Raw genomic sequence first — 12695 nt, forward strand, 5'->3', positions numbered from 1 at the left:
CCCGCACTAAGAATTGCTCTTGTGTCGTGGGGACTTTAACAAACATACAAACAACGGACACAAAGTACAACCAGACCCGGAAGAACAATTTGTGAATGGCACAAATAGTTGTTTCGTGTGGAAATGGAATAGCATAACTTCCCGACGCAATGGTAGCGGTGTGGCGACCTTAACCACTGCGCCAAGGAAGCAGTCGAAAAGTATTAAGTATCAAATAACGTTTTGTAAATGAAAGCAATAGATATAATTGATCATATCAACGGTTCGCGTAGGAACAGAATATCGGTATTCAGAGTCCGTACTATGCACAGAGTACGGGACATTAATCAAATCAACGCACGAGGAATCCTCACCAATGCAAGCTCACATGTCGCACAAATATAAATCTCATTACAATAATAAAAGCTTTCTTAGAACCTCTTTCACACAAATAATGTATGTATAGCAACATAGATATCGAGTTCCTCCGTGTTTCGGAAAGCACGTTAAATTGTGGGCTATCCTTTTCAAAGATCATTGACAGTCGGTAACAGTAGTCAGAAGCTTGAAAGTCTGACAACCAGTCTTATAACTCCGGTTACTGGATTGTGGAGGTCCGATAGGCGATCGCACCATGTAAAATACTGGTACCCAGCTGCATCCGGTGAGACTGGAAGCCGACTCTAACATAGTTAGAAAAACAGCTAACCTTATACACATAAGTATTGTTTGTGTTTAAACCCAAGTATATCTTAATTTCAGCCTTCACAGTCATATTTTGCGAGAGAAGAGACATCTTGCTTGTATTTCTATGGTCTCTCATAATGAAGTAGACTTTAACGTCAACTAACATCACCTGATATTAAATCACGTGAATGTTTTAAATCGAATTAAGGCGTAAAGACCGAAACCTTGAACAGTTTTTACTTAGTATTTACAGTGTAGTAATCCAAGTGAAATATCAAGATGATACTGCCGGGCTACTACTATTCTTCTCCTTCTTATCGTATGGTTAGTGGTCAACCTAGTGTCAAAGTTGTTCAAGCCGCCCGAAGGCCTTTAACTTAACCACTGTTGTCTTAATTGGCAATTACCGAGACCGACTTACTTGCCTTCAGAAGCATGGAGACACCAAGTTCAAATACCACTATGCGGTCACCCATCTATGGAATGACCGCGCCAAGGTTTGCTTAACCCACAGATTGTTTACCAACCGGTGAGCGGAACTCTATGTGCTATACAATATAATCAGTAAGTAACTATATAAAACTTATTATGATAAAAAGTATTGTGATGATCAGGGTTCTATAACCCTTTGCTACCTTATAAAGAGTCCAGCGATTCGCGCGCACGCATTCAACATGGCTGCTGCAACATGGCCGCCGGTAGCGGGGATTGCGTTGGGATTGCAGTATCCATATTCGACACGAGGTGTGCCGTATACGTGACCAGAAACATGTTTGATTTTAATCACGGCAGATAGCTAATGATTCTTCATCTTAGGGCAGAGCATCGTTCGATAGAATTTCAATTGCTACTAGGAATTGTATCAGTTGAAGTCGTGACCGACAAGTGAGTTATACCTTATGCATGACCGTCGCTATCTGGTGCAGTTGCTTTGATCACCAGTTGTAACTGTAAACTACTGTAAACCAAAGATGTTTGCTGGTGATTTACTCGTCTTGCTTACTAAATGGTCCATAGGTATGGCAAATATATTCCTCTAATCTTTCGGAAAAGACAAGCAAGGCATTTGTCATCTTAGGCAGCCTTCTATGGAATAGTAAACCATTTCGGTTTACTTTCATTTACCTTTTAAGCATATCGCTTAGAATCTAGACTCTCTCTAGTAGAACGTAGAAATCCATAAGACACATGGCAATGTGAAAGGCAAATCACAAACCTCTAAATTAGTAAGTTAATATTAAGAGAAATGAGAAATCTACTAGTTACTAAGCTGAGTTTAAATGACCCGAAGACCTCTGTAATCCAATTGAGTACAAACATGTTATTTATAACGTGCTAATTTGTACAACATATTTCAATACGTAGTGTTGTGAACAAAGCAGTGGCTCTTGGCACAACGATTAAGGTTTATGACAACTTACTAATACTAGTACTATGCGGTAATTAATTAACAGATTTAGCAGACGACGCGCTTGCTCTACACAAGGCACTCGAGACCTTGCCATTTCTTCTGAAGCGCGGCATTGACTTTATTGACTAAATACTACTATTATTCGTAGTGATTATATGCTCAATATTATTAATGTGCCTAAGACACGAACGCAAAAGACTTTTTAACTTAGAAAATGACGCATCCTGCCGTTGCGTGTATAAAATTTAATAGATCCTTTCGTTTAACATGATCGTGTCTCCTTACATAAAAACCAAGGTCGTGATAAGAATAATAAGGCTCGACTTTTTAAACACTAAATGCAAATTTAATTATTACGAATATACGATGTAAAGTTGTTCAAATATTTGTATTCCATAATGAGTAATGACATTTCTCAAAAACGTTTACAAACAAGGATAAAACTCGGTCAAATAATACGGGCTCAATGAACTATCAACAAGCAATCGAATTCACCTATAAGACGCATATCAAATAAATTTCACTCAAACCGCTATAATTTAAACGCGTGTGGCCAATGTTTATTTTTAATTCCTATAAAAATATTATCGCGACCACGCAATTTGGTGCGGGCAATGTACTCTGAAACATCGGAAACCACTTACGTTCCAATAAGATGATGATATTTCAGAATACATATAAGACCTTAATTTCTAAATAATCCGACTATTGGCATTAAAACTCTGTTAACACATAAATTCAGTCTTAGGGCAATTGATAAAAGTGTAATAGATTACCAAAGTAGCGCAAGGTAAAGTTGTAATCGAACTTGATAATTACCTAAATAATTTCAAAACAAACAATACATACATATAAATAAATAGCGTATTTAGCTGCCAAATTAAATAAAAGACGGGCTGTTGCTTAAATAAACTGAATTTTATTTGTAAATCAGCACTTTCCTTCAGATATGGTGAGAATTTTTATGACAGCTACAGAACTGGAACACGAATACAACGCTCCATTACTCCGATAATTCTTTGAAAGCATTTCACGCTTCTTCGCATCAACGTTTATTGAAGTGTACCATCAGAGTTCCCATCAAATGAACTAATTACTTACTACTAAACGAACTTCGATTATCGTACCTTACACGACAAAAAAGTTAATTGAATAGACATAGAAAAAGTTCGCGGAAGCTCTGGAAACTACCGTTTGATGAACAGGTGTAAAGATCTACTTAGCACTGACTGTAAACAAAATAATGAAGCGATCACTACTTGACATTATGTGTCCATCTAATGGAGCAGATATTATTATCAATTGTGTGGAGCAAGACTTTTGACGGCCAATAGATAGATACGAATATGTACATACATTACATAACATTATTATAGAGAAACGGGAACCGAGTTCACTGTAGCATTATACTATTTCTGTTTAAGTCCAATCACATTACTGATAACGTCTTACAGTAATTGATTTACAACATTTATCTACGAAAATACAATTTGTTTTCTCTCTGTGCTCATAAAATAAACTAATAATCTCCGACCGTTTGTTGATAACCTATTTTTCTTCATCTCCCGTAAGTAACGGCCATAACGGAAAATATAGCAATACATTATTGTGTTTATTATTGAGTGGGCACTTGGTAAATATTGATGAACTAATAAATATCTTGTTATGATAGTGAGCTTATACGGTGTACTTGTAATAAATATAGGAGAGAACGAAAGATTAAAGTGTGCATTAGAGCTGTATACAGACTGCTTGTTGAATAAACTGATACACTGTTAGTATATTATTTAAGAAATTGTGATTTCTCGTACATTTAAGACCTCGAACCAGTATGTAAAGTATACTCAAGTGCGTTCGTGGCGTTAACGCTAAACAACATTTAAAAAGGGATATAGTACCGGTAATGTTTATTTAACTAAGCATATGCCGTGCGTCCAAATGAAGCAATTAGGTTATCTAAGCAGCTGTTACCTTACACGTTAAACCATTTACACGCAATATAAATAAAACGTTAAAGTGACCACAGTAAACGGATTTTCAAATCGTAAAGTTGAGATAGAGGAATGTGCTGGCCGCATAGTTTTTGGTTCTATATAAACTTATGATGTGTTTAAATGCCAAACATCTGGTGTTTCGAGTAACCTAACTAGACGTCTTAACGATATGTTTGTGTTACGAGCAGGAAGTAAGGATTAGACTTTGAAATGTTGCCCCGTTTTCAAATTTTATGGACTGACTATCGTTCTAGTTCACTGGGTTTGTTATTTGTGATCTATATTTTATTCAAACTTACGATTCAGCTAAGTCTAACTAGGTAGCAAAATGGGTTTTGGTTTCATTCAATGTTTTTGTCGACGATCATGGTAAAAACAATAAAGGTGAATTATGTAAGTAGGTGCAGATACGTAGTTCGAAATCGTAGCAATAAATTCAACTTAAAAAGTTAGTATTTTCCATTTATTTGACGCTAATTAATTAAGTAAAACAACTAAAGTGCTATAAATTACTGCATTTCCTATCATATTATTATCATTAAACCTTGACTCAGTTTAAATTTCTTTATTAGGGAGGTTGTTTTTTATTGTTTTTTTACAAACTCTATATAAAAATGTGCGATCATTCTTTAGAATAAAAAAAATAATAGACAATTAAAATACGTAGGATCATTGAAATATCCTTGTCGGAGCCATTGAGTCGTCATTCTTGAGTTTATTATTTCACTTGAAGTAGAAGATAGCTGATAATTAATTGGATATTGATTTATTGACGCACAATAAAACAAAAGAATGGCCCGATAAAAAAAGTCCACGCAATTTAAATTACGAAAGTATCAGTAAAACAATGGATGGCAGTATCTACGTTATATTAAAAAGGGGTGAATGGTTTGTTATCGGTCATGACTTTAGGAAGTGTATAGGACAGTGGACAGTCTGAGAAAGTTTACGTTATCAATATGCAACAACAAGGATGACACACGTTTGTTAATGTACGATTGTCCGTTTGTTTGTTGTTATTTCTGAACTAGGAAAACTCTGGTTCTGTCGTGATTTAAGACGAAATTTCTTTAAATGAACGAGATTGTTAGTTTGTATTCCTCAAAACTTTTGTTTATATAGGTACCTACAGAGCGAATAAGTATCTGATGAGCTTATCCTCAGAACGGAAACTGTTTAGTTTTTTTTTTTATTAATCTAAGCAGAAGTTTAAAAATGAGAATATACGTTTCTTTAAAACTACCTTTTTTGCAGTTGTTTATCATTTATTGTAAAAGTAAGTTCAACTGTCAGTTGGTTAAATTGAATCTGTGTATGTACATATCTTCCAAATAATCTTCATTACTTTTACATTATCAACATAGTTTACTCTTAATTAATTATAATATTCGCTTTCTGTTGCTGAACTTTCTACATCAAATGCAGTTATGGATATGTACAGGTAGAATTGGAATGCGTAACGTTTTAATAACATCTAACCGCTTCATTTCACGTGTAGAACTAACAATAGTTATGTATATGATCAGAAAAGCATAACATACTCACAATATGAAGCATACTATGCACAGACAGCTGTTGAATCCCCTTCTCTCTTCGATATCGCCCCAACGCCGAACAAAAACACAACACAGTTGTTTATTTAGTCTATTTATAACAAGTCTTAACGCTCTTGTTATTACTTCATGCTAAATTTTAACAATTCCACGCACAGATGGCTATAAAGAAATCAAAACAATTGCATTCAGCGTGATTTTTTAATATCGTCGACTGTAAGAACTGCGAACGCACAGTTGTCACGACAACGACGCGACATACGTCTCGCTCGCTGCTGTTCCCAGAACGAACTGTTTGGTTTTATAAAATGAACGAAGCAGAAGCGAATCAAACAAAGGAACGAGCCATGGGAACGAGTATTTTTTCCGTTGAATGAGTGAGGTGGAATGAGGTGATCGAAATGAATGAACGACCGTATGAATGACGTACAATGCCTAATGTTACCATTATCGAAATCATACTTTATCGTGCCGTTGTCTATGGTCATATATTAAAAATGTTAAAATGACCGACTTTAAAGTAAGATAGGAGCAGGATAAATTTGCTTTAAATTAGCCATTATTAGCAACCCAGGACTTGAATTATAGAAATAGGCTATTTTCACAAAAAATATGATTATAATAATATACAATTTGCCTTGGTTTCGACACTTTTTTTCCTGAAATAACAGGCTTTGATCGCCAGGAAGCCTCAGGAAGGTTTGGCTGTACAAACCCACACACATTTCATTGAAAAAAGTATTATAAAATTTTACAGTTGATAAAACGTACATCTTAATTTCTGGCAACACTAATCTTCCGTCCATTTTCATTTCGCAAACTTAAAAAAACGACGACGAAAAAGAAAAAGGCATTTCTTTTTGTCGGTTAAAATATTGCTTGTTGTTGGATAATGTGAACTTTCTGTCGTTTATATTGTTTAGTATTAATATATTTAGTTTTATCAAGAGGACTCGGCAATAACAGCTATTTAACGGTAAGTTTTATGACATTTGATTCGATTTGTTTGTAAAGTGAGAAAGTGACCGTTTGTCGGGCATTCTCAGTCGGCGCAGATGCGATCCAATTTCACATCTCAGTGTAAAACGGGCACGGCTATAAATGAACCGGCTCGTAATTAACTATTTGTTCCGCAATATTGCCCAGGTAGCCATTATTATAATCGAAAGCAGGTGTCGTTGATTCACCGTTTGTTACATATAACGTATTTGTGATTGGTTTAATTGATCGCAACGGCTTAAACTGTACGCCTACGCATTAAGAAAGTTGGTATACAATAGTTCCACGTTATTTACTAATTAGATACACAGTGTCTGTCGTATGAGTCAGTTATTATTCATTGATATTCAAAATCTTTGCAATGCGTGACATGAGCTTTGTTTACCATAGTATTGTTCTGCGAATGGATGTGATAAAATGGATAGTTTTGTTTAATTTTCCTTGTAATTTGGTATTTGGTGATAAACATGTATGTGTGACCTTGCAAATGAAAATGCAGTTTGTTCAAAAGGTCAAACGCAAATTGTACATGTAGTTGTACTGCACATTATCTACATGTAAGTTGTTCAGGGTTAACCTGAATCCTTTAAAGGAAACCAGTCCTAAATACTTACATACCCACTTATGGGTATTATTCACATCAATATTACCCTGCAACATGACAAAAATAGACAGATGTACAGATAATCTACTATTTAAACTGTAATACTGTTGAATTAATAACCATGTTTGCAACTGAGTGTACAATTTGAAGCTATCAAACTATTACTAGGTTTAAGATTTAGGTATATTAAATCGGGACATGTTAAAATAACATAAAATAATAATTGTTAGTGAATTCAAGATTCCAATTCAATTTCACTTTCATTTGAAGTCAATGTAAACATTGCCTTGTCCAATATATGAAAAAGTAGGAGGTTGTAATCTATAGTATCTGCAGCCTATGTTAAAGCCAATTTTTATTATTACAATAAAATAACAGTAATGTTTTTTTATATTAAATCAAGCCTACATCCTGTATGGTCACATTTTGTACAGATGATAGTGGTATAAGAACAATAAATTAATAAAAAAGAAGAAATATTATTAAGGAACTGAGGTGTTAATTTATTGGCTGTCAAAACTTTAATTAATAGTGAAAGTGAATCCTTGTTAATAAATACTAATCAAAAACCTGCTTCAACATCATCATGATAGATAGTTTTGAATTTCTCTTTAACTTTTTATTGAAGATCTACAAAAGTTCAATGTTTATTTTGACACGCTATCATCATTTTTTAACTTATAAAACAAAAGTGTATATTTTAATTCAACCTTACACACACTGACCTTGCTAAGTGTTACCAAACATAATGTTTGTAACATACCTACATACTAAAATAAAATATTATAAAGAATATGTTTTCTCCCCCCACATAGGATCGAAATTTGACAGACTCACATAACTCATAATGGAGGATGAGAATGAATATAAAAAGTTGCCGACAGAAGAGAAATGTGTACACAAATTATGGAAGGCTCGAGTGGCCGGCTACGAGGAAGCCATCAAACTCTTCAACCAGATTGACGATGAGAAGTCACCAGAGTGGAACAAATATTTGGGACTTGTCAAGAAATTTGTTACAGACAGCAATGCAGTGGCACAGGAGAAAGGTATGTTACTTTTTACTGCATCATTAAACTTGTTTTTAGGTAATAACTTGCATACTTTGTTTGCATGCACACCAAACATGCTATATTGGCAATTTATTCTACATTGTCTTGAAGTTGGCAGTGAGCATCACTCAAAGGTTGACTGCTAGAAAATGCCACTGGCATTAAATCTGCCTTTGTACATTTTGTTGTATGAAAGTTTGAAATAAATAAATAAGTTGGCATAGCCAAGCCATTACTAGTGTAGATGGAGTTGGTGCCAATTCTGTTTTAAGTGCATTGGCCACATCAACTCAAGCTTACTTTATATTTCTATGCTAATGTGCTGGGAAATCAAATATCCAATGCAAGATAACAAAAATAGAACATTTTGGGAGCAGCTAAATGTGTCTACTAATGCATTCTGTTTTATAAACAAAAGACAGAATGGGAGTTATTTCGAAACACTTCAGTTTTTATACATTTTTAATGTCTACCTTTACATATTTCTGCTACAGTTTTGGTTGATTATCTTCCTACATTTCACTTTATATAAATAAACTAGCTTCTCCCTGTGGCTTCATCTATGGGTAAGGATTTCCTGGAGTAAAAAGTATCCTATGCCCTATGTTAATCATTCCAGTAGTATTTTCTTGAAAGAGTATCAAACATACATACATACAAAATCCATCCTAACAAACTTTTGTATTTACAAAATTAGCAGGATTAGTATGATTTTTTTATGAGTTTTATTATACATAATTGAAATGTTGAATGTTTCTTTCAACACTACACTTATTTTAAAAAGAACATTGTTTGTTCACATAATGTGTAATTACCCAGTCATACTCAATTGAGCCCCATCCAGTATGAAGTATAACTTCCTATAGCTAAGGAAGCTATTATCCAATGTCCAGGTACTCACTTCATACTAAATTTACTCTGGCATTTCAAAGTAAATAAAATTATACAGTTTTTGAATTAAATTTATGAGTTAGATATGTTCAATTATAAGTCTTTGGCCCTATTTCATTCTGTGTTAAGGTCGAATTTTTTTAAGCCATTATCATTTGAAAGTACATCTTTATGTCAGTGGATATATTTACACTACCTAGAGTGTGCCTAGTAGTTACTCATTGATGAAGATATATCTATGTACTTCTACAATAAGAGGGGAGTTCTCAGTACAGTGAAGGTCTATCACAGCTGTCATCCATTTGATTCTATTTCATACCTAACAATAGCACATAGATAGCATCTTAAGAAACACATTCATTGACTATTCAACTTACTTCTAACAATAGACTTCTAACCTACGCCCTTGAGCAATATTGCGTTAGCCTAAAAACAGTATTCACTCGTATTACCGTTTCATTCACGACATGGTCATGGTTTCAGCTCATCACGTGCTAATAACGTTTAAAATTCTTCTCACTGGCCATAACTAGTGTGACGATGCGTTTAGCCGTGACAAATAGAGCGATACTGGCCATCTGATATGAAATACTAAGATTTTTTGGAGTGTTTCAAACGGTAGAAATTCGTCGCTACCGAGATGATTAGTTATAGACTTTAGTAAACTTGTTTTAGTCTACTTTCCTTCCGCGTTTGTAATGGACTATGACTTTACCTTTTTCGATGTAGGATCCCGCCCATGTTCATTAGTGGGAGATAAATTGGTCTGACCTTTACTACATCTTTGAAAACGATAATGGTGGAGCCGTTTTCGAACTCCTAAAATTCAAAGGTCATTTAATTTTAAAGTACCGAAAACATTGTTTACAGTAAAATACGGACTATTATTTTTAAACACATGTTTACTTTTTATCTAATATCTAATTTGGCATAGTAGTATAGCGGTTAACCGTTAATGCAACCAGGTCGAAGTGTAATTGGAGTTCTTTGACCGGAGTTGAAGATCCGCTTCGAACTTTTTTGATTCAATTGAGACTATCTTGAACATATTAATCTTTGCGTTGTGACTCATACGCTTCGTATATGATTGACTTGATACTACAGCTGTTAGTGCAAAAAAATGTCCTTGCTACATCTTTAATAATAAACATTTAGATCGGAGATGGAAAGTAAAAAATAACTTTCGATTGTCTAATTTACGATTGTTACTCACGCAAAATTAAGCTTAAAGCAAGGTTAGAGTGTCAAAGCACTGATTAGTTTTATAAGATTTTAGAACTTAATTTCTAAGTTATCACGTTTTGCGATCCAATCACTGTAAATTAGATTTTATATTTGATTATCCGACTAACAAAAACAAGTCTTAGTTTGTTGTGTCTGCAACTTATGACTGGCAGTCATAATCCAATTCAGCAGTCACTAACATTGGGAGCATTTTGACTCAATTACATGCAAGGTTTCTGTCACATGTTTGATCACATGCGACTTGCGGTGTGATCTTCGTGTTGTAAGTCATCGCCACGTGGTCTCCGAAACGCGAGTAATTGGCCACGTTAGTAACTTGATCCGGTTAAGTTGACGATGGATATGACCTCGACCGTCAATACCACGCGACAGGATTTAAAGTGCAGTCACCTGTTTGCTCGTGGTAATCTATTGGACACATGTTTTTGTGTATTAGAAATAGTTGATATCTGTACTAGAAAGTTGAGACTGGAAAACGAACGATGATTGGACGGTTTTAATTTAAAAGTTATTTATTATTTTGATTGAATAAATGATTAATTGAAATTAGTTTTAATACTTAGTGGCTTATAATGGTATAATAATACAGCATAGTTTAGATTCAAAAGTCACATTGATTAATTACAATTAAAGTTACGCATACTGATATTATTCAGTATAGTTTCGATTTTAAAGTCACTTATACGTTTGATTCCACTAACAATTAAGTAAGAAAGAGAGTTTGATTGCATGATTGGTTATTGGCTCATTAGTTCCATCAGTCTGTCTGGTTTCCTGTTAAGAGTTCACTAATACATACATATACATTTCCGGCGTCGTTATAACAAAGTTATTTATAGATTACTTTGGCGAGACGACCATTCGAAATCCTCGCGAAACGTGATTTAAAGGATTTGGAGGAATTTCCTGATATTCCTTCCTTATGAGTCATATGTTTAAAGACATTATTTTATTAGCTGCCTTCTGTATTGTGGGCGGTAGTGAATAGGACTACTAATCAAAGAGTTTGGAGTTCGATTTCCTGGTCTTGCAAAGTGTTATTAGCCTTTTCTAATCTATATTAGAATTATATCTTAATTAAGTTAGGCTTAAGATTTAGATTCATGAGACTTACATTGTAAATGGCGAATATGTGAGTGTATTTCATATAAATCTGGCTACACTCGAGTACTACAGACGTGATGTTATGTATGTATGTAACTAAATGAAACCATGACTGTTTAGTTCGATGCAAGTAACGTGTAAACGAGCTTGTTTAATATTTACATGATAGCTTAAAATAGATACACCCTTCCATATTTATCGATTGTCCTCGTTAGCGTGCGATGCGACTAATTTATAAATATTTAAGTTTAAGTTGAATTCTTGGCCCATGTTCAGTAGACTATCGTCTGATAGTCTGGTGTAAATCCTTTTTCCTTATAAAATGGGCATTAACATGTACGAGTAGGTACTGCAGAATTTTCACACCGAATTTGATAGATTATGTTATAGTGACGTTTCTTTATTCTAGGGTCCTAGGTAGACTATAAGACGTCTGAGATTGTGTCGGGCTCAAGACAATCCTTTTTTTTCCTCTTATTAAAATGGCCATTATCATGTGCTAGTACTATCCATGAAGGATGAGATTTGTCACACTGACTTCTATAGATTATCTGTATGGAGCTGTTTCTTATTTCTAGAGTAGTTTTTGGGCTTCATTTAAAGAATGGTCAACCCTACAACCTTTTAAATAGTCCCAGAAACATCTATATTTAAGGGCTTTTTCATAGAAAGCGCTAACCTATAAGTTTGTTTGTAGGTTTGGAAGCAGCCCTGGTATTCGTGGAGAACTGCGGCCATGCAGGCAAGACGACAGGTGAGGTGATGTCCGGCATTGTAGCCAAGTGCATCGCCGCGCCTAAGACCAAGACTAAGGACCTCGCGTTACAGGTGCGTTTACTACTATGTACTATTGCATGTCAGTCACATTTATGTTCCTATAACTTATCCCGCATAAGTTATAGGAACGTAAATGTGACGCTAGTTTGTAAAATAGAAAAAAATTTAATGAAATATCACACACAGAAAATGGATCTCAAGTGTTTAGGGGTCGATGCTGCAAATTTCGGAGTAACTAAGAGAGACCTTATACGACCGCTTTCTTTTATCAGATATGCCTGTTAGGGCCATCTGATAAGCGAGGTTTAGCTACTATATTAAGCGATATTGTAACATAAAAGAGAATGTTACAACAATTCCAAGCTTTTTATCCACTTTTCCTGCTTAAGTTTTTGAGAA

At 34.6% G+C, this 12695-nt stretch overlaps 2 protein-coding genes across 8 annotated transcripts in view; one reads left to right on the top strand and one right to left on the bottom strand.

Moving 5' to 3' along the window:
• The window catches only part of LOC142980432 (E3 ubiquitin-protein ligase goliath-like), a 107405-nt gene extending 101476 nt beyond the window's left edge, over positions 1-5929 (bottom strand). For 4 of the 5 annotated variants that reach the window (XM_076125807.1, XM_076125809.1, XM_076125805.1 and 1 more), the window contains exon 1: positions 5617-5929. The gene's annotated coding sequence lies outside the window, so the exon portion shown is untranslated. Of the gene's footprint in view, positions 1-5612 lie in introns of all 5 variants that reach the window. The other variant, XM_076125806.1, reaches the window with a different exon arrangement.
• Positions 5930-6434: 505 nt separating this feature from the next.
• Positions 6435-12695, top strand: part of msps (msps cytoskeleton-associated protein 5) — a 30614-nt gene continuing 24353 nt past the window's right edge. For 2 of the 3 annotated variants that reach the window (XM_076125707.1, XM_076125709.1), the window contains exons 1-3: positions 6435-6600; positions 8043-8276; positions 12217-12347. In XM_076125707.1, coding sequence (XP_075981822.1) covers positions 8075-8276; positions 12217-12347 — 333 coding nt within the window. In that variant the 5' untranslated portion in view covers positions 6435-6600; positions 8043-8074. Of the gene's footprint in view, positions 6601-6690; positions 6771-8042; positions 8277-12216; positions 12348-12695 lie in introns of those variants that run through there. The other variant, XM_076125708.1, reaches the window with a different exon arrangement.

This window comes from Anticarsia gemmatalis, chromosome 18 (assembly GCF_050436995.1).
Source record: "Anticarsia gemmatalis isolate Benzon Research Colony breed Stoneville strain chromosome 18, ilAntGemm2 primary, whole genome shotgun sequence".
NCBI lineage: Eukaryota > Metazoa > Arthropoda > Insecta > Lepidoptera > Erebidae > Anticarsia > Anticarsia gemmatalis.